General features: G+C 48.0%; 1 protein-coding gene, 2 long non-coding RNA genes and 1 pseudogene across 3 annotated transcripts; 1 reads left to right on the top strand and 3 right to left on the bottom strand.

Annotated features, from left to right (window-relative positions):
* Positions 1-10,426: 10,426 nt before the first annotated feature.
* LOC147967457 (uncharacterized) lies at positions 10,427-10,978 on the bottom strand. The gene is made up of 3 exons (XR_015603168.1): positions 10,732-10,978; positions 10,550-10,619; positions 10,427-10,453 (listed from the first exon to the last, which is right to left on the bottom strand). It is a non-coding gene; the product is annotated as an uncharacterized LOC147967457 (long non-coding RNA).
* A 7,338-nt stretch (positions 10,979-18,316) lies between these two features.
* On the bottom strand, positions 18,317-20,771 carry LOC147967456 (uncharacterized). The gene is made up of 3 exons (XR_015603167.1): positions 20,382-20,771; positions 19,072-19,113; positions 18,317-18,584 (listed from the first exon to the last, which is right to left on the bottom strand). It is a non-coding gene; the product is annotated as an uncharacterized LOC147967456 (long non-coding RNA).
* Positions 20,772-22,146: 1,375 nt separating this feature from the next.
* Positions 22,147-22,797, top strand: LOC147967455 (uncharacterized). Its single transcript, XM_087523141.1, has one exon. The coding sequence runs from the start codon at positions 22,147-22,149 to the stop codon at positions 22,795-22,797; it is 651 nt and encodes a 216-aa protein (XP_087379267.1).
* Positions 22,798-23,974: 1,177 nt separating this feature from the next.
* On the bottom strand, positions 23,975-25,062 carry LOC125555416 (fructose-bisphosphate aldolase 1, cytoplasmic pseudogene; annotated as a pseudogene).

Genomic DNA, 25,062 nt, shown 5'->3' with positions numbered 1-25,062 from the left:
CCAGGGGTGGCGATGTGTGTTGGGTGGTCGGACTGGTCGAATGTTATGGCAGTCTGAGACCATTTCAGGTAACTAGGTGCCGCCGGAGCGACCATATTCACCTCTCGGTTAATAACTTTTAGTCGACTTTTGCTCTCAACATCAGCAAAAATCATCAGGGTGGAATTGACTTGAGGCTATCCGTCATCACTGTCCTCTTTATCCTTGACCTTGTCTGACTCCTTTTCCATTCCCTTGGGCTGCTTGCCCTGGAACTGCTGGATCAAGAGTCGACACTGCCGAGTGGTATGTTTCGGGTAAATAAAATTACCCTCTTCATCTTTCTTCATGTGGACGAGACACGGTAAGTCCAACACATCATTTCCCTCCTGGTCTTTAACCTTTTTGGGGTTCCAAGGCCCTTTAGGTTTCCCTTTAGACTTTCCTTGGGCCAAAGCTAAAGCTTCCCCGGGAGCCGCTGGCTCGGCCTTCCGCTTCTGCTTCCGATTGGAATTGCCTCCGGTTTCTTGGGCGACTGACTTGAGCTTGCCACTTCTGAGTCGATCCTCGTCTTCACCATTAGCGTACTTGGTGGCAATCTCCATCATCCGATTCAGGGACATGTCTCCGGTTCGACCGAATTTCAAATTTAGCTCTCTGTACTTGACGCCTTCCTTGAAGGCACAAACTGCTTGGTGGTCAGGCACATTTTCCACCGAGTGATGTAACGTGATCCATCTCTGGATGTAATCCCTCAAAGTTTCATTCGGCTTCTGCACACAAGATCGCAGTTCCGTCAGTCCCGCTGGTCGCTTGCATATGCCCTAAAATGTGGTGACGAACACTCGGGAGAGATCTTCCCAAGTGTAAATGCTGCTAGGTGCTAACTGGTTTAGCCACGCTCTGGCCGAGCCCTCCAACATGAGAGGCAGGTGCTTCATGGCCACTTCATCATTGCCGCCGCCAATCTAGACGGCCACTCGGTAGTCCTCAAGCCAAGTATCAGGCTTGGACTCGCCAGTGAACTTACTGACTCCAGTCGCCAACCTGAAATTAGGAGGAATCACAGCAGCCCTGATGGCTCTACTAAAGCACTCTGGCCCCGAAACATGTACTCTGCTGCTGGCAGGCGCATCTCTGTCGTGGCCTTCTCGGTGAGCCCTGTTCCTGTCGACCAGACCTTGGACGAGGATGGATCTCGCGTCAAAGCCTGGCCCTCTGGGGTCGACTGGAATCCTTCGCCCACCACTATGAGGGCGCCTGTCATCCTGCTGGCGAGGCACATACGACCCGCTCCTCGGGGGAGGCGTGGGCACTCGACATCGACCGTCACGATCGACTCGGTGATCATACTTCTCATGGTTCCCATACTGGTCACGCCGGTCTCCACGTCCCTCACGCCTCGGGGGCGATCTCGGGCTGTGAGCCGACTGGACCGTGTCCGCAGCAACGGATCTGCTGTGAATTCTGTTCCGCGACTGAGAAACAGCGGAATTCTGATCTCCTGTTGCCCGGAGTAACGCTCTGATCTGCAGCAAGCCTCTGCAGCCTCCGACTGGGAAGGTTGAATCGACTCCGCTATACAGGCCGCAGCTGCTAAATTCTGAACCGGAGTCCAATATACCTGCGGGGGCGGGAAGAGCTGACGTCGACTGGATTCGGGAACCCCGTTGTCGCGCCCGCTCGTCAAGTGCTCGCTGGAGGTTCTCCAGTCGAGTGCGCTCAGCCAAGTTTGCCAGGCGCGTGTCCTCCAAGGCACGAGCTTCGAGGGTTTCTCCAACGATAGGAGTGTGCAGTGCATCCATGTTCCGGCGGCGAAGTTCTTCTCTCTACAGCGACGTGAGAGGCTCGGGAAGATACTCCTCATGGGGACGTGATGGGTCGCCTCCTCCTGCGCCTCCGTCGGTGCGGGTAAAACTGGGGGGACTGGGCGGTCCATCGACCATCAGAACCTCCGCCGCCGGATCGCTGCTGTCGCACTCGGATGCGGTCTCTCCGGAGCCAGTCGAACAGGCCGTAGAGGGATCCGTCGGGCTCGATCGCTGCGACTTGAGGGATGGCCGACTGACGGGCCATCGCGTGTCTCACCCACCGCTGAAGTCTCAACCGACCGGAGCGCTTGCGCTGTTGGGAAATGGGGAGGGAGGACGGCACAGGAGCCGACCGGTAAGGGGTCGACGGTTGCCGCAGGAGAACGCCACGGACGCATGCGCGAAAGTGCGTTGCCCCACGGACAGGGAGTGCGTCCACGTCGAGCGGAGCCTCCTGAAGCCAGGCGGAGTCGTCGGCGATGAACGTGAGCACGCCGAGACGGATCTCGCGGCCCTCCACCAAAAATCCGTCGAAAACCATGATGATTTGGGTCAGAAAAGATCGCAACTCCTCCAACAAAACGCTAAAACGCCGGCCCCACGGTGGGCGCCAACTGTCGTGGTTCTAACTCTGACAGTAATGTAGGGGGGTAAGTATGGAGAGGTGAGGTCTTAGCTATGGAGAAGTTGTAAGGACGCAGGGTTTACGAGTTCATGCCCTTCTCGGAGGAAGTAAAAGCCCTACGTCTCGGAGCCCGGAGGCGGTCGACTGGATTATATGAGTATGAGTTACAGAGGTGCGAACCCTTGTCTCGGAGGAGGGGGGTGGCTTATATAGAGTGCGCCAGGACCCCGGCCAACCCATGTTATGAAGGGTTCAATGTGCATTAAGGCAGGGCGTTTCTGGTAACGCTAGTAATAAAGTGCTATGATGATCATAAAAGCTACTTAATGACCGACCGTTAGAGTGCGGGGCGCCTTTAGGTCTCCTGGCCGTCGAGTGGTTGGGTCTTGGTCGAGTGATTGCTTCTTGGTCGAGTGTCTTCGAGTCTGTCGAGTGGGACACCTTCAAGTCGATTGAAAGGTGATTTCTTCTAGAGATGTCCTTAGGTAGGGCAGTTAGGGCAGGTCCATGACCCTACCCTAGGTTCATAGCTTCGTCAGCAGCCACGTAAAACTTGCAACAACAAAGTAGAGGACGTCTAACTTATTTTTGTAGGGCATGTTGTGATGTGATATGGTCAAGACATGATGCTAAATTTTATTGTATGAGATGATCATGTTTTGTAACCAAGTTATCGGCAACTGGCAGGAGCCATATGGTTGTCGCTTTATTGTATGCAATGCAATTGCGCTGTAATGCTTTACTTTATCACTAAGCGGTAGCGATAGTCGTGGAAGCATAAGATTGGCGAGACGACAACGATGCTACGATGGTGATCAAGGTGTCATGCCGGTGACGATGGTGATCACGACGGTGCTTCGAAGATGAAGATCACAAGCACAAGATGATGATGGCCATATCATATCACTTATATTGATTGCATGTGATGTTTATCTTTTATGCATCTTATCTTGCTTTGATTGACGGTAGCATTTTAAGATGATCTCTCACTAATTATCAAGAAGTGTTCTCCCTGAGTATGCACCGTTGCGAAAGTTCTTCGTGCTGAGACAGCACGTGATGATCGGGTGTGATAGGCTCTACGTTCAAATACAACGGGTGCAAAACAGTTGCACACGCGGAATACTCAGGTTATACTTGATGAGCCAAGCATATACAAATATGGCCTCAGAACACGGAGACCGAAAAGTCGAGCGTGAATCATATAGTAGATATGATCAACATAGTGATGTTCACCAATGAAACTACTCCATCTCACGTGATGATCGGACATGGTTTAGTTGATTTGGATCACGTAATCACTTAGAGGATTAGAGGGATGTCTATCTAAGTGGGAGTTCTTTAGTAATATGATTAATTGAACCTAAATTTATCATGAACTTAGTACCTGATAGTATCTTGCTTGTTTATGTTTGATTGTAGATAGATGGCCCATGCTGTTGTTCCGTTGAATTTTAATGCGTTCCTTGAGAAAGAAAAGTTGAAAGATGATGGTAGCAATTACACGGACTGGGTCCCTAACTTGAGGATTATCCTCATTGCTGCACAGAAGAATTACGTCCTGGAAGCACCGCTGGGTGCCAGGCCTGCTGCTGGAGCAACACCAGATGTTATGAACGTCTGGCAGAGCAAAGCTGATGACTACTCGATAGTTCAGTGTGCCATGCTTTACGGCTTAGAATCGGGACTTCAACGACGTTTTGAATGTCATGGAGCATATGAGATGTTCCAGGAGTTGAAGTTAATATTTCAAGCAAATGCCCGGATTGAGAGATATGAAGTCTCCAATAAGTTCTATAGCTGCAAGATGGAGGAGAACAGTTCTGTCAGTGAGCATATACTCAAAATGTCTGGGTATAATAATCACTTGATTCAATTGGGAGTTAATCTTCCAGATGATTGCGTCATTGATAAATTCTCCAATCACTGCCACCAAGCTACAAGAGCTTCGTGATGAACTATAATATGCAAGGGATGAATAAGACTATTCCCGAGCTCTTCGCAATGCTGAAAGCTGCGGAGGTACAAATCAAGAAGGAGCATCAAGTGTTGATGGTCAATAAGACCACTAGTTTCAAGAAAAAGGGCAAAGGAAAGAAGAAGGGGAACTTCAAAAAGAACAGCAAGCAAGTTGCTACTCAAGAGAAGAAACCCAAACCTGGACCTAAGCCTGAAACTGAGTGCTTCTATTGCAAGCAGACTGGTCACTGGAAGCGGAACTGCCCCAAGTATTTGGCAGATAAGAAGGATGGCAAGGTGAACAAAGGTATATGTGATATACATGTTATTGATGTGTACCTTACTAAAGCTCGCAGTAGCACATGGGTATTTGATACTGGTTCTGTTGCTAACATTTGCAACTCGAAACAGGAACTACAGATTAAGCGAAGATTGGCTAAGGACGAGGTGACGATGCGCGTGGGAAATGGTTCCAAAGTCGATGTGATCGCGGTCGGCACGCTACCTCTACATCTACCTTCAGGATTAGTATTAGACCTAAATAATTGTTATTTGGTGCCAGCGTTAAGCATGAACATTATATCTGGATCTTGTTTGATGCGAGATGGTTATTCATTTAAATCAGAGAATAATGGTTGTTCTATTTATATGAGTAATATCTTTTATGGTCATGCACCCTTAAAGAGTGGTCTATTCTTATTAAATCTCGATAGTAGTGACACACATATTCATAATGTTGAAGCCAAAAGATGCAGAGTTGATAATGATAGTGCAACTTATTTGTGGCACTGCCGTTTGCGTCATATCGGTGTAAAGCGCATGAAGAAACTCCATACTGATGGACTTTTGGAACCACTTGATTATGAATCACTTGGTACTTGCGAACCGTGCCTTATGGGTAAGATGACAAAAACACCATTCTCCGGTACTATGGAGAGAGCAACAGATTTGTTGGAAATCATACATACAGATGTATGTGGTCCGATGAATGTTGAGCCTCGTGGCGGATATCGTTATTTTCTCACCTTCACAAATGACTTAAGCAGATATGGGTATATCTACTTAATGAAATATAAGTCTGAAACATTTGAAAAGTTCAAAGAATTTCATAGTGAAGTTGAAAATCATCGTAACAAGAAAATAAAATTCCTACGATCTGATCGTGGAGGAGAATATTTGAGTTACGAGTTTGGTGTACATTTGAAACAATGCGGGATAGTTTCGCAACTCACGCCACCCGGAACACCACAGCGTAATGGTGTGTCCGAACGTCGTAATCGTACTTTACTAGATATGGTGCGATCTATGATGTCTCTTACTGATTTACCGCTATCGTTTTGGGGATATGCTCTAGAGACAGCCGCATTCACGTTAAATAGGGCACCATCAAAATCCGTTGAGACGACGCCTTATGAACTGTGGTTTAGCAAGAAACCAAAGTTGTTGTTTCTGAAAGTTTGGGGCTGCGATGCTTATGTGAAAAAGCTTCAACCTGATAAGCTCGAACCCAAATCGGAGAAATGTGTCTTCATAGGATATCCAAAGGAAACTATTGGATACACCTTCTATCACAGATCCGAAGGCAAGACTTTTGTTGCTAAATTCGGAAACTTTCTAGAGAAGGAGTTTCTCTCGAAAGAAGTGAGTGGGAGGAAAGTAGAACTTGACGAGGTAACTGTACCTGCTCCCTTATTGGAAAGTAGTACATCACAGAAACCAGTTTCTGTGACACCTACACCAATTAGTGAGGAAGCTAATGATGATGATCATGAAACTTCAGGACAAGATACCACTGAACCTCGTAGATCAACCAGAGTAAGATCCGCACCAGAGTGGTACAGTAATCCTGTTCTGGAAGTCATGCTACTAGATCATGATGAACCTACGAACTATGAAGAAGCGACGGTGAGCCCAGATTCCGCAAAATGGCTTGAAGCCATGAAATCTGAGATGGGATCCATGTATGAGAACAAAGTATGGACTTTGGTTGACTTGCCCAATGATAGGCAAGCAATTGAGAATAAATGGATCTTCAAGAAGAAGACTGACGCTGACGGTAATATTACTGTCTACAAAGCTCGACTTGTTGCAAAAGGTTTTCGACAAGTTCAAGGGATTGACTAAGATGAGACCTTCTCACCCGTAGCGATGCTTAAGTCTGTCCGAATCATGTTAGCAATTGCCGCATTTTATAATTATGAAATTTGGCAGATGGATGTCAAAACTGCATTCCTGAATGGATTTCTGGAAGAAGAGTTGTATATGATGCAACCGAAAGGTTTTGTCGATCCAAAGGGAGCTAACAAAGTATGCAAGCTCCAGCGATCCATTTATGGACTGGTGCAAGCTTCTCGGAGTTGGAATAAATGCTTTGATAGTGTGATCAAAGCATTTGGTTTTGTACAGACTTTTGGAGAAGCCTGTATTTACAAGAAAGTGAGTGGGAGCTCTGTAGCATTTCTGATATTATATGTAGATGACATATTACTAATCGGAAATGATATAGAATTTCTGAATAGCATAAAGGGATACTTGAATAAGAGTTTTTCAATGAAAGACCTCGGTGAAGCTGCTTACATATTGGGCATTAAGATCTATAGAGATAGATCAAGACGCTTAATTGGACTTTCACAAAGCACATACCTTGACAAAATTTTGAAGAAGTTCAAAATGGATCAAGCAAAGAAAGGATTCTTGCCTGTGTTACAAGGTGTGAAATTGAGTAAGACTCAATGCCTGACCACTGCAGAAGATAGAGAGAAAATGAAAGATGTTCCCTATGCTTCAGCCATAGGCTCTATCATGTATCCAATGCTGTGTACCAGACATGATGTGTGTCTTGCTATAAGTCTAGCAGGGAGGTACCAAAGTAATCCAGGAGTGGATCTCTGGACAGCAGTCAAGAACATCCTGAAATACCTGAAAAGGACTAAGGATATGTTTCTCATATGGGAGGTGACAAAGAGCTCATAGTAAATGGTTACGTTGATGCAAGCTTTGACACTGATCCGGACAATTTTAAATCGCAAATCGGATACGTGTTTACATTAAACGGTGGAGCTGTCAGTTGGTGCAGTTCTAAACAAAGCGTTGTGGCGGGATCTACATGTGAAGCGGAGTACATAGCTGCTTCGGAAGCAGCAAACGAAGGAGTCTGGATGAAGGAGTTCATATCCGATCTAGGTGTCATACCTAGTGCATCGGGTCCAATGAAAATCTTTTGTGACAATACTGGTGCAATTGCCCTGGCAAAGGAATCCAGATTTCACAAGAGAACCAAGCACATCAAGAGACGCATCAATTCCATCCGGGATCTAGTCCAGGTGGGAGACATAGAGATTTGCAAGATACATACGGATCTGAATGTTGCAGACCCGTTGACTAAGCCTCTTCCACGAGCAAAACATGATCAGCACCAAAGCTCCATGGGTGTTAGAATCATTACTATGTAATCTAGATTATTGACTCTAGTGCAAGTGGGAGACTGAAGGAAATATGCCCTAGAGGCAATAATAATGTCATTATTTTATTTCCTTATATCATGATAAATGTTTATTATTCATGCTAGAATTGTATTATCCGGAAACATAATACTTGTGTGAATACATATACAAACCAAACGTCACTAGTATGCCTCTACTTGACTAGCTCATTAATCAAAGATGGTTATGTTTCCTAACCATAGACATGTGTTGTCATTTGATTAACGGGATCACATTATTAGGAGAATGATGTGATTGACATGACCCATTCCATTAGCTTAGCACCCGATCGTTTAGTATGTTGCTATTGCTTTCTTCATGACTTATACATGTTCCTATGACTATGAGATTATGCAACTCCCGTTTGCCAGAGGAACACTTTGTGTGCTACCAAACGTCACAACGTAACTGGGTGATGATAAAGGAGCTCTACAGGTGTCTCCAAAGGTAAATGCTGGGTTGGCGTATTTCGAGATTAGGATTTGTCACTCCGATTGTCAGAGAGGTATCTCTGGGCCCTCTCGGTAATGCACATCACATAAGCCTTGCAAGCATTGCAACTAATGAGTTAGTTGCGATATGATGTATTACGAAACGAGTAAAGAGACTTTCCGGTAACGAGATTGAACTAGGTATTGAGATACCGACGATCGAATCTCGGGCAAGTAACATACTGATGGCAAAGGGAACAATGTATGTTGTTATGCGGTCTGACCGATAAAGATCTTCGTAGAATATGTAGGAGCCAATATGAGCATCCAGGTTCCGCTATTGGTTATTGACCGGAGACATGTCTCGGTCATATCTACATTGTTCTCGAACCTGTAGGGTCCGCACGCTTAAGGTTTCGATGACAGTTATATTATGAGTTTATGAGTTTTGATGTACCAAAGTTAGTTCGGATTCCCGGATGTGATCACGGACATAACAAGGAGTCTCAAAATGGTCGAGACATAAAGATTGATATATTGGACGGCTATATTCGGACACCAGAAGTGTTCCGGGTGATTTCGGAGAAAACCGCAGTACCGGAGGGTTACCGGAACACCCCCCCCCCCCCCCGGGAGAAGTAATGGGCCATATGAGCCTTAGTGGAGAAAGAGAAGGGCAGCCAGGGTGGGCCGCGCGCCTCCTCCCCCCTGGTCCGAATTGGACTAGGAGAGGGGGGCGGCGCCCCCCTTTCCTTCTCCCTCCCCACTTCCTTCCCCCTCCTAGTAGGAGTCCTACTCCTACTAGGAGGAGGACTCCTCCTTGGCGCGCCTATAGGGCCGGCCGGCCTCCTCCCCTTGCTCCTTTATATACGGGGGCAGGGGCACCCCTAGACACACAAGTTGATCCACGTGATCGTTTTCTTAGCCGTGCGCGGTGCCCCCTTCCACCATAATCCTCGATAATATTGTAGCGGTGCTTAGGCAAAGCCCTACGACGGTAGAACATCAAGATCGTCACCACGCCGTCGTGCTGACGGAACTCTTCCCCGACACTTTGCTGGATCGGAGTCCGGGGATCGTCATCGAGCTGAACGTGTGCTAAAACTCGGAGGTGCCGTAGTTTCGGTGCTTGATCGGTCGGGCCGTGAAGACGTACGACTACATCAACCGCGTTGTGCTAACGCTTCCGCTGTCGGTCTACAAGGGTACGTAGATCACACCCTCCCCTCTCGTTGCTATGCATCACCATGATCTTGCGTGTGCGTAGGAATTTTTTTGAAATTACTACGTTCCCCAACAGGTGGAGCGGTGCTTCATCTCACACATTGATGGCGGCGGATTTCGGCGGCATGGCGCTGTGGAGGCTCGGCGTCCGATGCACGGAGATGGACTCGCACAGGAGGAGGTTGCTATCCGGCGTCATGGTGACGTCAATGGCAGAGTGGCCAGACAAGGTAGAAGCCTCAATATGATCTGAAGACAAACCTGTGGAAGATGGCGGCGCCGACACACGAGTGTGTCTGACCGAATTGTGCCCCAGACCCGGTATGTGGCTCGGCTGGGGCTTCCGAATGAGTTTCGGCTTCCGGCTTTTGATGTTCGGCTTAGGCGAGTGGTTTGGGTAGTGGCCCAACTAGCACCCCTTCATCATTTTGGATAGTAGTAGCATATGTTGCCAAGATGGTGGATTCAGGCACATTGTTGTAATACTTTGTAAGGTCCTCGAGAATAATCAATAAAGTGGCTGTATGCATCTCCTAGATGCAGAGGCTGGGGGTCATCCTCTTTTTCTAAAAAAAAGGATAGCTATCAACTTCTCTAACATGTTGGAAAATCTCCATGGCAGACATTACACCATATGGCAAAGTGAATCTCATACTCTTTAGTTCAAAAATAAGTTCAATAATCTCATAATCTCGTAGCCACTTACATTGTCATCGCCGATGCTGGTGTCAACATTTTCTACTCGCTGATCCTATTCTGAATTCCCAATTGGTTGGTGCTCTTCCTCTATGGGAACCATTGCCAATCATCATCTTGGTTTATCGAAGCAGTGGAAGCACCATTATTACTCTTGAGAAATTTGTGCGTATCTTGACGTTGTGATTGTACCAATTTATCCATGGTCGTCTTCCTTTCCTTTTATCCCTACCCAATGAATATGTCCTGCTTTTGTACAACATGATAAAACACAATGCTGGAAAAAAATTGTTGCATCAATTGTTCAACCGTAGGGTTATCATCAAGGCTCACATCATATACCTGATTGTACCAATTTATCCATGGCCGTCTTCCTTGTTCGCGTGCTTTATGGAATTACATATGAGGGCCTCTGGAATTGAAATCAGCGGCGAACTAGATTACACGCGTTCCTAACTGCCTATGCAAAATTAAGATGGGGGCCCTAGGAACTGAAATCAGCAATCAATTAGGAAGGAGATTACCAGGAGTCGCGAGGGATGAGGCGTCAGTACCAGTATGAACATCCGGCCTCGGCGGCTAGGGCTAGAATAGATGCGCCTGCGTGATTGCCGATTGAATAGGAAGGGCGCGCGTTGTTGGCTCCTTTTTTCACGTGAAGGGCTCGCTTGCAGCTGATCGTGATTGAAATACGAACGAATCGACGATGGGTGGGGAAAGTGGGATCAAAGCGATCGTCCTGCTGCTTGCTTTTTTTAGCGATCGTTTTGCGCTCGCCCGTTTGCCTGGAAGACTAAAGCACAGCGCCCAGCCCTTTGATTTTTTCTTCGGACATAGGCCCATAGCCTACCTAGGCTTAGTTGTTGCATACTTGGGCGGGGGCCCCTGGATGTTGGGGGCCCGGGGCGGCCGCCCCCCTGCCCCCCTCAGGGCCGGCCCTGTCGCCTCCCCTCGAGGACTGAGGTACTTAAGTGACACAACCCAGGGAATGGCCGGTGCCCCCTCTGCGAGGTACCAGAGACGGAAACCCACATCCAATTCTCTTGTACGACAGCGAGGGTGATGTGGACGTTCGTGCATGAGGCGTTGGGGCCCGATTGGGAGGCCTTGAACCTTGTGGACTTCCTCCAACTTAGGGCTACTTAGCCATCGCGACATCACCGCCTTTTTTTGGCTCATTTCTGCGGGATGTCGTGGACACTATGGACGACTACTAATAAAATGGTGATTGAGAAGGTCCATCCGTGGAAGGCATCTGACTCATACTTCAAATTCCTTGCTTTTCTGCAGCACTGGCACCCATTGTCGAGGCAGCGTGACCACGACCGTCTCGGCATCATGCTGGATGCGCTTCTCGCTAGTGGCTATGGCTCATCGGCTTCCATCCTCGTAGTGCCGCTTGGCGGCTGCCACTAGGTGGCTTTTTTCCTGATTTCTTTTATGTTTTCTTGGGCATGCTTGTGCTGTGGCCCCAGCCATTGTTTCGCGGAAGAAACTAAACAGGGGGTGCAGGGGTCACCGTTATTCCTACGGATGGGGGGGGGTAGAGGATGGACGAGGCGGTGAAGGGAGGTTGAGATGGTGGTGGCCAGCTACGACAGTGAGGGGAAGGCGGAGAGGCGAGGTGGTGCGCGGTAGCACCCGCTGAACGCGGGTGGTGAAGACAAGGAAGAAACTAAACAGGGGTGCAGGGGTCACCGTTGTTCCTGTGGATTTGGGGGTCGAGGATGGATGAGGTGATGAAGGGAGGTTGCGAGGGTGGCGGCCAGCTACGACAGTGAGGGAAAGGCAGAGCGAAGAGGGGATGCATGATAGAGCCCGCCAGACGCGTGTGGTGAAGACGAGGAAGAAACTAAACAAGGGGGTGCAGGGGTCACAGTTGTTCCTGCGGATTGGGGAGTAGAGGACGGACGAGGCGGTGAAGGGAGGTTGAGAGGGTGGTGGCCAGCTATGGTGGTGAGGGGAATGCGGAGCGAAGATGTGATGTACGGTAGAGCCCGAAAGACGCGTGTGTGGTGAAGATGAGGAAGAAACTAAACAGGGGGTGCAGGGTTCACCGTTGTTCCCGTGGATTAGGGGGAGGGGGTAGAGGATGGACGAGGCGGTGAAGGGATGTTGAGATGGTGGTGGCCAGCTACGACAGTGAGCAGAAGGCGGAGGCGAGGTTGTAACACCCATGATGCGGCTATATCTCCCACGTGTCGGAGCACGACTTAGAGACATAACCGCATAGTAGGCATGTCGCAAGAGGGGTAATCTTTACACATCCCATGTACTGAATAAGAAAGGGATAAAGAGTTGGCTTACAATCGCCACTTCACACAATACATAAAAATATCATTACATCATCCAGATACAATCAAGGTCCGACTACAGAACCAAATAAAGATAGACAACCCCTAATGCAAAAGATCCCCGATCGCCCCAACTGGGCTCTCTACTGATCGTCCGGAAAGGAAATATAGTAATGTCCCGAATCCTAGTCGAATTCCCACTTGAGTTCATTCGCGTCCCCTACACTGGCATCGTCGGCACTTGCATCTGGTTTTGGAAGTAATCTGTGAGTCACAGGGACTCGGCAATCTCACACCCTCGGAATCAAAACTATTTAAGCTTATGGGTAGGAAAAGGTAGCAAGGTGGAGCTGCAGCAAGCACTAGCATAAATGGTGGCTAACTTATGCAAATGAGAGCGAGAAGAGGAGCAAAGCACGGTCAAGAAGCTAACAAGATCAAGAAGTGATCCTGAAACTACTTACATTCAAGCATAACACGAGACTGTGTTCTCTTCCCGGACTCCGCCGAAAAGAGACCATCACGGTTACACAGGCTGTTGATTCATTTTAATTAAGTTAAGTATCAGGTTTTCTACAACCGGATATTAACAAATTCCCATTTGACCATAACTGTGGGCACGGCTTTCAAAAGTTCAAAACCCTGCAGGGGTGTCCCAACTTAGCCCATCACAAGCTCTCATGGTCAACGAAGGATATTCCTTCTCCCAGGAAGACCCTATCAGACTCGGAATCCCGGTTACAAGACATTTCGACAATGGTAAAACAAGACCAGCAAAGCCGCTCGATGTGCCGACAAATCCCGATAGGAGTCACACGTATATTGTTCTCAGGGCACACCGGATGAGCGCTCCATACAACTAAAACCAAACCTCGAGTTTCCCCGAGGGGGCGCTGCAAGGACTCTAGTTTGGACCAACACTCAGAGGAGCACTGGCCCGGGGGTTTAAAATAAAGATGACCCTTGAGTCCACGGAACCCAAGGAAAAAAGGCTTAGGTGGCAAATGGTAAACCAAGGTTGGGCCTTGCTGGAGGAGTTTTATTCAAGGCAAACTATCAAGGGGTTCCCATTATAACCCAACCGCGTAAGGAACGCAAAATCAAGGAACATAACATCGGTATGACGGAAACTAGGGTGGCAAGAGTGGAACAAAACACTAGGCATAAGGCCGAGCCTTCCACCCTTTACCAAGTATATAGATGCATTAAAGTAAACAAGATATAATAATGATATCCCAACAATAATCTTGTTCCAACAAGGAACAAACTCCATCTTCACCTGCAACTAGCAACGCTATAAGAGGGGTTGAGCAAAGCGGTAACATAGCCAAACAACGGTTTGCTGGGAAAGGTGGGTTAGAGGCTACATGGCAATATGGGAGGCATGATATAGCAAGTGGTAGGTATCGCGGCATAGCAATAGAGTGAACAACTAGCAAGCAAAGATAGAAGTGATTTCGAGGGTATGGTCATCTTGCCTGCAAAGTTCTCCGAGTTGACGTAAGCTTGATCCTCGTAAGCGTACTCAACGGGTTCCTCGATCACGTACTCGTCTCCCGGCTCTACCCAAAGCAAGAACACAAGCAAAGGAAACAACAATCAACCACGGTGCAATGCGCAAGCAACATGATGCAAAACATGGCATGATATGCGGGATGTGATATGCAATGCATATGCGTGCTCCGGAAGGAAAAGATTGATCAAGGCATCAACTTGGCAAACCAAGTGTGCCGCTGGAAAGATGAGTTGATTTCAGTTGAAATCGATATAAAGATCGCCGGAAACGGATGCACGGTTTGCAAATGGCAAGCAAAACAAGAATGACACTGCGATTAACAGCATGATGCCCTCTAGAATGCAACAAGAAACTAAGCTACTGCACTCCAACATAGCAACAAAGCACATGGAAGTGATCTACTCAAGATGCTTGACAAAAGATGAACACTGAGCTACGGCTAAATCACACAAGAGCAGGTTCAAACAAGCATGGCAAAAGTACTAAAGATATCAACATCACAGACTTAGTGAAAATACTAACATGTCAGGAATTAACACCAGGAAGAAATGTTTAGAGCAAGATATCAACATGCTACAGGAACAGAACATAGCAATAAAAGGCATGGCATGGATCTACTCAAAGCATATAACAAAAGTCCCTTACTGACCATAAGCCAAAAAGGATCAGAAGATATGCTGGCACCCATGTAAACATAGCAAGTTTCGTTAATAGATTCAGACTTAGCAGAAAACTGGACATGGCAAAAACAGAATTATGAAGGCCTGTTTGCGAGCTTGATTCACTCAACACAAGGCATTGCATGACAAGCTAAGCATACTACCTGCAAGAAGACAGGTTCATGAAGCTAACCAAAGCAAGAACAAACTCATAGCATGCATGGATCAACTACAACAACCTTGGCAAAATTGATTAACACGTAAACAATCTGCCAGGAATATTTTATAGCAAAAGTAGAGTAAGATTGAGTCATGCTAGGGCACTCCATAAATGCAAACAGGGGGATGGATGGATATAGCACAACCATATGTCCAAATCATCCTTACTGAACATACTCAAAAGAAGCATGGATCTCTCTGTAGCAATATGAATACATGGCATAAAAATAACAGCAGGAAAATGACAGTGAAATTCTAAGTCCCTGAAATCAGCAATATCACGAGAGCTACTTTGCATGCATGTGCTAGTCACCACAAAGATCACAAAAATACATGGCGTACACCCCTGTAAAGATGGCATGGCATAGCCCAAAACACATGTAGAGCTCATGCCCATATGCAGCACACAATAAATGTAGCAAAAATGACAAATGCTCATACTCTGCCAAGAAACAGGATCTAACATTTTATAGCACTCTTGCATCAACAATTTGGGCATCAAGATGGACTCAAACAAGCATGGCACAATGGAACAAAATGAAGAGCACATCCAGATGAACATTTTGATATATTACACGCCCAAAACGGAGCTACGATGACAGAGTTATGGCATCAAGAATAGTGCTTGAAAATAATGCAGAAAATGACTTAGTGATGAAACGAGGTTAACCTCTGGACAGATCTAGGGTTCGGGCGTGGATCCCGAGGCTCGCCGGAGAACTGGCCGGGAAAGGACGCCGGAGTAGAGGAGGGAGTCGCCCGAAGCTTGCCGGAGCTAGCGGGGCGCCGGATCCCGTGCTCGGGCGACGCGAAGGCGGCCGACGGGTGGAGGCGGCGAGGCGCGTCGGCGGCGGAGGGCGCGTCGCTCGGGCGACGGAGGGCGCGGTGCGGGCCGCGGGGGCCCCGCACAGGCCGAGCGGGCCGGCGGCGGTGGGCGGCGGCGAGCGACAGGTGGCGAGCGGTGATTGGTCGGGCGGCAGTAGCGGACGCGTCCGGCTCCGCCCGGACGTGTCCGGCGGCGCGGAGGGGAAATTTAGGGTTTTGGACTGCGGGAATGGAGGAGGAGACGTTTTTATAGCTAGAGTGAGCTAGGAGAGTCCAAATGGAGAGCGGTTTTCGACCACACGATCATGATCGAACGGCCGAGAGGATGGAGGGGGTTTGGATGGGTTATTGGGCAACTTTGAAGCGGTTTTGGGCTGCAACACACATGAGGCCTTTACGGTTCCCCGGTTAACCGTTGGAGTATCAGTCGGACTCCAAATGGCACGAAACTTGACAGGCGGTCTACCGGTGGTGTACCAAGGCCGCTTGGCAAATCTTGGTCCATTCCGAGAATGTTTAACACCCGCTCACGAAAAGAGGCAAAAGTGGGTGCCGGAGGACGTAGGAGTGTCGGAATGCAAAACGGACAACGGGGAAAATGCTCGGATGCATGAGACGAACATGTATGCAAATGAGATGCACATGATGACATTATATGAAATGCATGACATGAACAAAATGCAAAACAAAGACAAAACCCAACCACGAGGGAATATCATAACTTAGTGCCGAAAATGGCAAGAGTTGGAGTATAATTATGGTAAGTTACATCCGGGGCGTTACAGAGGTGGTGCGCGGTAGCACCCGCCAAACGCGGGTGGTGAAGATGAGGAAGAAACTAAACAGGGGCAGGGGTCACCGTTGTTCCTGCGGATTTGGGAGGGGTCGAGGATGGACGAGGCGGTGAAGGGAGGTTGAGATGGTGGTGGCTAGCTATGGCAGTGAGGGGAAGGCGGAGAGGCGAGGTGACGCGCGGTAGCACCCGCCGAACGCGGGTGGTGAAGACGGGGAAGAAACTAAACAGGGGGGCAGGGGTCATCGTTGTTCCTGCGGATTGGAGGGTTGAGGATGGACGAGGCGGTGAAGGGAGGTTGAGAGGGTGGTGGCAAGCTACGACAGTGAGGGAAAGGCGGAGAGGCGAGGTGATGCGCGGTAGCTCCCGCCGAACATGGGTGATGAAGACGAGGAAGAAACTAAACAGGGGCAGGGGTCACTGTTGTTCCTGCGGATTGGGGGGTCGAGGATGGATGAGGCGATGAAGGGAGGTTGAGAGGGTGGTGGCCAACTACGGCAGTGAGGGGAAGCGGAGAGGCGAGGTGGTGCGTGGTACCACCCGCCGAACGCGGGTGGTGAAGACGAAGAAGAAACTAAACAGGGGCAGGGGTCATTGTTGTTCCTGTGGATTGGGGGTGGGTCGAGTGGGCGAGGCGATGAATGGAGGTTGAGAGGGTGGTGACCAGCTACGGCAGTGAAGGGAAGGCGGAGAGTCGAGGTGGTGTGCGGTAGCACCCGCCGAACACGGGTGGTGGAGGCCGGTGGTTAGCACGTGGTAGGTTTGGGGCGTGCATGAGGAAGAAGAGATGAGGGAGGTTGAGAATAAATAGTGTATGATCTGTTTTGGACCGTTTGATAACAATCTAGCAATTCAGGATAAAAGTGACTGATGCAACAAAAAATCCAGATACCGAATGTATATGCGTTCCTAATAATGAACTAATACGAGAGAAATTGCTTCATGTGTTGAAAACAATGCCTTCAGTGTACTTTTATTCTCGGGAGCCGTTAGACCTCTTCCAATGCAAAGGTGCTTAGGCTGGTCGTAATGGTAGTATCATAGCTAGTATTATGCATACCAACTAAGCAAATGTTGATGAGGTGGCATAGAATTAAATGAAGAAAAAGAGGGTTAAGTATCATATCATGGATACTGTATCATAATAAATGATATGCTACTATATGCCATGCATAGCAATAAATAAAGTCATCTATGATATTAATATATGATACTATGCATTAGGGAGGTAGTATCATGTATTAGTATCATATGCAAGATACTAACTTATGATACTACCCATTACAAGCAGCCTTAGATGAGGTGCTAAGTGCATTAAATATCTTAGCAACTCAACTCCTCAATGCATAGGTGCTTAACTTGTTGTTGCTAAGCACATTTTATTTAATGACTTAGCACCTAAAGTTCTTCATGCTTTGGTCAAATTGTTTTATTTAAGTGGTTTGCCTAGAGCGCTTGGCACTGGTTCTTTCTGGGATCACCAAACTGCTCTCTTCTCTCCTTAAGGCCTCATTTGGTTGTTGGGGATAATAAATCCTGGGAAGGAGACGGCTACGGGGGTTTTCCCTGCTCATCTGGGAACCCCGAGGACCACCACGGAAAATCACCCTGTACTGTCTGGGCACCAAGGGAAAAGGGAGGGCATTTGCAGAACTCAAAAATGGACTATTATAATCAAAACTGGCCACAAGTAACTCCACTTTTTTTAATAATAATGCCAATCCTAGAATATGCCAAATTTCTCAGAATTTGAGAATAAAAATTAATATAGAAATTCGGAGGATAATCAGAATACACAGATAATTAGAAAAACAACAAAACATTCAACTCACATCAACACATGTGTATCAGTCTTACATATCATGTCAAACAAATTATGTATCATCAAGGACAAGCATAGTATGTTGATCATGCTTCAAAAGTGAAAATGGTAATTATAGTTACAAGTCCAAAAAAGATACAATATTTTGTTCCATTTTAAAAAAAAATAGCTACATAAATTCTCCATACTAAACTTGGAAACTTCGATCATCAACTTCTCGAACATTTCCATCGACTTGCAGCAAGGAACCTGCAGAGAAAATAATCATGATTTTTGTAAGCATGATTTTTTTCACTTCTTAATAACATAATCATTGTACAATTTCACTTCAAAAGCATGATTTTTCTACACAAAGCTGAAACCTCTGTATCTCTACTATATGAAAAGGAAGGCACACATATCATCTACACAAGATAAGTCAAGCATGGAAAGGTCCAATTGGTTATGGACATCACCGATCTACCTACAGTTCAACCCAACCTTTTTAGATTAGAGCTGTCACTGGATATTAATTAACATAAACCGAATGGTGAAAATGGACTCATGTAAGTTAGTAAATAAAGCATCACTAGGCAGACTTTTCGGCACAATAGGCAAGGTAGGTTGTTCCACTGCAGAATGTAGAATTATACTTTATAAAGAACAGAAGAAAACATTGATACTATGTACGACCTTTAATCTGTTGCAGTGGTAAAGAACATGCATCTCCAATAAAGGGATTACCAGGAAGTAGTACCTGCACTGCACATGCATGAGATTGTACCTCTCCTCCAGTTGGCTATAAGAAAACCAATCAGCTCCAAATTAGTCAAGCACTCGAGCAACAAGTTCAATTTCATTTAGGTAGTCAAAGAAGAAGAAAAGATTGGGAGGCATTTGTTCAGCAGAGCAGAACAACAAACATATAACAAGATGAACATGATATTACTACTGCTACTATGTGATAATGGTCACGAGGAGCATATATATACACTATATTATTATTATGACAAACCTTGACTATATATTTTGGAAGAAGCTATATAGATTTTTTTTTTGTTGGGCATAAGTTGGAAGAGAACCTCAATAGCACATCACCACCGCCAACGCCTCCAGATATTTTCTATAGGTATTTTCACTCATTTCTCAAGAAACACACCTTGCCTCACATGCATGTAGTAGTAACATTGTTTGTCTCAATCTTCAGCGCAAGCTGCACTGTCCTTTGGACCATTTATTTAATAAAGCAAACAGAGGAATATATATTAGGTTAATGATCAAGTCTGAAATTTGCGTGAGGATCAAGTCTTTAAGCCCATTGCAAAACCATGTTTGGTTGAGCTTCACTACCAAAACTAACAAAACAAGAGCGACTTAATCGGTTGAAGCCTGAAAATGCAGAACACATACACAAGAAACAGAGCAAAGCTTCTTCAGTGGCTTCCCTGTACAAGGAAACTATCACCTTCGATGAACTGAACAAAATCAAAGAAATCAAACTAGACGACTGGCTCGGCCAGCTCGCGGGATTATTTGGTTGGACTGAAGATTATCTCAAATAATCAAAATTTGTAAGATACATCTCATAGCTACATGACCAATAATCAAACTTGCATACAGATATAAAAAAGGGTAGCAACCTTAGTAAGATACATGAAAAATAGCATCAAACTGCATGCTCTAATCAAGAATTGGTATTTTTAAAATATAGGTTGGTTCCTCACAATTCAACATCACCGGATATACTAGCAATGCAGTTCTGATCTGAATTTAGTTGTAGTGATTCTGGTCTGAACTCAGTTGTATCAAGGCATAAATTAACCCCAAATAATGAAAGAGCTCACAAGTTTCTTCTTTATCAGTGCACTAGCTAGTGAATTATAATTGCAGATGACTCCTGGGTAATAATAATTTAGTGCAGTCATGTCATTTTCTACATCTTTTTCTTTCTAGATAGGAACTAGAACTCAATCAAGAATAGTGCCAAATATTACCGGCGATGTAACAGTGGTGGGGAGCAATCCCAATTTTTCAACAAGCTGATAAAAGGAAAGAGGTTATACTCACGTTTGTGGATCTGGAGCCACCACTCACCAGATATGAACCGAAGAAACATGACGAGGTGGTGGTGGACTGGTGGAGGGGCGGCGAAGGTCGAGGGGGCGGGGGGCATCGAAACCATCGTCGTCGCCGTCACCGGAGGGCATCGAAGCTTGGAGGCGGAGGGGAGATCCGGGGAAGGAGAACGGTGACGGACGCAGTCCGTCTCCGTCGCTGGAGGGGCGGAGCTTGGATCCTCAGCACCAGAGGGAGGGGGCGGGGGCGTCGCCTCTATCGCCGGCGGAGGAGGTCAGGGGCTCTGGATCTTGGTCGACAGCGTTGCCCTTCGCTCATCTCGCTTGAGCCGTGGGTTTCCTTCCCAAGCTCTGGGGTCGTGGGTTTCGTCCTCGTGGAAAGGACGTGGGTCGGGCAGGGTTACCCCGAGAATGATGCGGTCTAAATGACCAACTCGATTTCCCTGGGCCAACTCGGCCCGTGGTTCTCCAGCCCGGGGAAACAGCGGGGATCCCCCCGGGGAACCATGCAGCCAAATGAGGCCTAAATGTTGTGCCATGTCATTTTTTTCACTTATGTGGCATGCTTAGCACCTGTCCACGGTGAAGCACTGGGAAGGGTAGTATTAGGAAACAAGCTGTAGCTGAGTCATAGTACGTACTCCCTCCTTCCCAAAATCTAGGGCGTATTAGTTGTTAGCACAAAAATTAGCGCAGAGTCAGTTACATGAGCAAATCGCACGAGGGAGCCATCCACGATTGGAGATAAAAAAGGAAGGCATGCATGATTTGGGTGCTAACCCCACAAGAGGATTGGCGCATCTTTTTATTTCCAAAAAAGTAGCGATCCTTGGCTAGGCTTTAACTGTGCGTCCTACATTATGGGATTGCATGTAAATCCTAATACGCCTAAGATTTTGGGAAGGAGGGAGTATTAATGATAGTAATTCTTTTACAGTTTGTATATTATAGTAGTGATCAAACATCAAAGTAACCAGAGGCGCTATGCAAAAAAAGTAACTAGAGGCGTGCTCTTCCTTTTTTCTAAGATAAGAGAAGAAGAAGAAGAAAAAAAGCAAAGCAACTAGCCGTGCGGCCGGCGGCGCGCGCCCTAATTCAATCCAACCGGTAACGGGTACGAAGCCCTAAGCCCAACCCGTCCGCCCGCTAGGTATTAATATACCGGACGGGCCCAACGACCGCACCACACGTGTACGAGGCGGCGGCGGCGGCGGCAACTCTTGGGTTCACCCGAACGACCGCGACGCGAACCAAGGCCAGGTGGACGACCGCGATCGGCCGACGCGTGGTGTTTCGCGGGAGGCGCGGCGGCCGGGACGACGGACGCCAGCGAGCGCCGAGCGGAGGTGCGTGCCTTCGATCGCTTGGATGCGTCCGTGCCGTGGGTCTGGCGAGGAACCCTAGCCAGATCTGTTTTCTGATCCACCTTGGATTCGCTCAAACCGATGGATTTCGTGGGGATCGGTTTCTTGGCGTGGGGTTTTGGAACTTGCAGTCGATCAAGTGAAGTGATTGCAGGTCGCTTGATTCCGGGGTTCATCTGGTTTTTGGGGAAGAGGCCTGCAATCAATCGGCAAGCGGTTTCTCAACTTCTTTCTGTGCCCGCTGGTAGATTGTAGGCCGCTTGATTCTGGTGTTGGTCTTGTTTTTGGAAGAGACCTGCAATCAATCAATCAATCAATAAGTGGGTTCTGAACCTTTTTCTGCGCCCGCTTGTTGATTGTAGGTCGTTGCATTGCTGCCAGCCAGCAGCAGGCATGGCGGCTCCCAACAGCTGGTTTCCGGTGATCGTGGCGGCCAAGCCATCCATCTTTTTTGTGGCGATGCGGCCGCGAGGGGAGGACGAGAGGGAGGAGATCATAGACCTGGCCCGCACAGCGGAGAGCAAGAAAGGCAAAGAGCTGGAGGATGCTCTAGAAGAGGGCGTCATCCATAACGCCACCGGGTTCGCGGTTGGGACCGTCGGAGAGGCGGCCGGCGGCAGGGTGAAGATCATGGTCTTCACCGTCGCTCACCTGATCGAGCACGTGTACCATGCGGACTGGCAGCCCATCGACGCCAAGACCGTCAACAAGCTCTACGAGGTCGAGCTGTACTGCCCGCACGCGGAGCTAGACTGGCTCGCCAGAGGCCGGCGAGGGCCCAGGGTCTCCTTCGAGGCGTGGGCATCTTCCATCGACTGCGCCATCGACTGCATGGTGCTCACCGCGTACGTCAGCGACGTCGCACTCAGGAGACAGATGGTGGGGGCAGGGATACACCGGGAGTGGCAGATCGTGCTTTGCCCAGGGCCACACCCGGAGCTCCACTTCAGCGACGTGCTCCAGCCGTGCCACCCGTGCATGATGCTCGCGTGGCCGAGTGATCTGATTCACCTCTTCTACGTGGGCAGCCAGTGCTTGGTGTGACTTGCGCCGTCCGCGCAGTGCCTGCCCTCGCCGCCCGCGCTTTCCGCGTCTTCCTCCTCCTCCTCCCAGCCGTAGGCGTCGCCGGAGGTGAAGGTACCGGAAGCAAGTGGTGCAGACTTGATGGTGTGGTGTTAGCCGAGCTCTGAGAATGCTAACCGATCGATGCTCTTATCTTTTAGCTGAGCTTCGAAAAGACCGGCGCAAATCATAGGATACAAGGGAGAGCTGTAGTGTGCAAATCATATATAGGATCTAGTAGAATAGAAATTGCTTATTCCTGAGCGACGGATGCCCTTTATTCCCTTGATTCTATTCTTTACTTGTAAGTACATGGCTGCCGATGCAGTCAAAGAATAGAAATTGTATGTTGACTGTCAAACATGCTTGCCTACATATCATAACGTCTGAGTACTAGTCTACATTATGTTTCAATCAACTAGTATACATATACTCCGTTGTCAACACCTTCATACACAAAACAGGTTAGAGCACCTCCAACCGGATTGGACTATTATGGCCCTCCGTACATCCGCAGAGTCTCGTTTGTCCTCATTCCCAGCCATCCTCAAATCCGTAAAATCCCGTGCAACATAGATCAACACAACGTAGATAAATCCTCATGGACATAGCAAGTTCACGAAACACACATAGATCGACTAGTTATGATCTACGATGAAACACGACTAGACAAGTTATGCCGACGAAAACAGCATTCTTACTGCGTTAGGAACGTTTGGGTTTGCACCAGATTCCAACAAGCACTTCATAGCTTCAGTTAAGCCCTTCTCCGCAGCCTTTTCCAAAAGATCATCACCACTAACAGTAGCTGCACCCTATCAGATGCAAGTATAGAAGACAAGCCAATCATATGGTTTTCAAGTAGGTAACACAAAGATAGCTAAATCAAACATCAGTCGATAGAAATCCAAACAGATGAATCAATATAAGCAGAGGATACTATACCTGAATCAATAGCTTCACACAGGCAACAGAAGATTTTTGTAATGCCATACTTAAAGGTCCAAACTGACAACTAGCTTGTTGGGCTGGAAAAGAAAATAAAGAATTCATTTCCGTGCCAAAATATGTCAGTTTCAACAAAAAGATGGAATTTGTATGAGGAAAAAGAGCTGAGAAGACACTTCTTTCGTAAGAAAATAGAATATAGCTATAGTCTTATCTCTTATGTCGGTTTGCTCCCACTAATTTTCAGACTGGTCCCACCATGCTTCTACAGTCCGTGACATGGAGGCTCTCCGAGGCGCCCTCGCCGAGGGTGGCGACGCCCTTGTAGGTGCCGAGGGTGGCCTCGGAGTTGGCCTTGCACCTCACCAGGAACGCCGCCCTGGCCTTCTCCTCGTTCTCTGCCTTACCGGACCAGGCCTTCAGGGTGCTCTGCTGGAGGGCACGCCCGAAGGAGAAGGACAGGTTCCAGGGCTTCTTGGTCTGGAGCTTGTTCATGGCATTCAGGTTCAGGGTCGCCTCCTCCACACTCTGTCCACCAGAGAGGAAGACAATGGCGGGGACGGCAGCAGGGACAGTCCTCTGGTGGGTGCGGACGGTGTACTCAGCAATGACCTCAGGGGCCACTTTCTTGGCGTCGGATCCAGGGGTGACCATGTTGGGCTTCAGGAGGGTGCCCTCGAGGAGGACATGCTGGTCGTTGAGGGCCTTGTAGCAGGCAGCAAGGACGATCTCGGTCACCTAAGCACGGCGGTCAATGTCATGAGGACCATCAACAAGGATCTCAGGCTCAACAATGGGCCAGACCCTGAGCGTTCTGGTCGATGGAGAGCTGCGATGGCTCAGTGGCGCCGATCTTGAGGACTGCACGCCACTTGGCGAAGCGGGCACCAGCCTCGTAGTACTTGGCGCAGCGCTTGCCAATGCAAGGTCATCAAAGCCCTGGGTGGTGGTCTCACCATTGGTTCGAGCGAGCTCGATGGTACCCTTGTCCACCTTGATGCCAGGGAGGACATTGCCCGCCTTGAGGATGTCGACGAAGGGCTTGCCACCCTTGGTGCTCTGGTACAGGGTCTTCTCAAAGAGGATCACACCGCTAAGGTACTGGAGGGCACCAGGTGTGCAGAAGAGGAGCTCACGGAGGGCGCGACGGTTGTCCTCAACGTTCTCAACATTGATGCTGGCGAAGCGCTTGCCGATGGTGCCGGTGGACTCATCAGCAGCGAGGATACCCTTGCCAGGGGTGCCAATGTAGGCAGCGTTCTTGATGAGCTCATCTGCAAGACAACGAACATCAGATTG

The sequence above is a fragment of the Triticum urartu genome, chromosome 5A, assembly GCF_056163025.1.
Source record: "Triticum urartu cultivar PI428250 chromosome 5A, HENAU_Tu73, whole genome shotgun sequence".
Taxonomy (NCBI): domain Eukaryota; kingdom Viridiplantae; phylum Streptophyta; class Magnoliopsida; order Poales; family Poaceae; genus Triticum; species Triticum urartu.
Note: the sequence above shows the minus strand (reverse complement) of the source record. Positions and strands in the feature narration are given on the sequence as shown.

Coding starts and splice junctions, on each gene's coding strand:
- LOC147967455 (XM_087523141.1), top strand. CDS start 22,147: ATGGCGGCTCCCAACAGCTGGTTTCCGGTGATCGTGGCGGCCAAGCCA.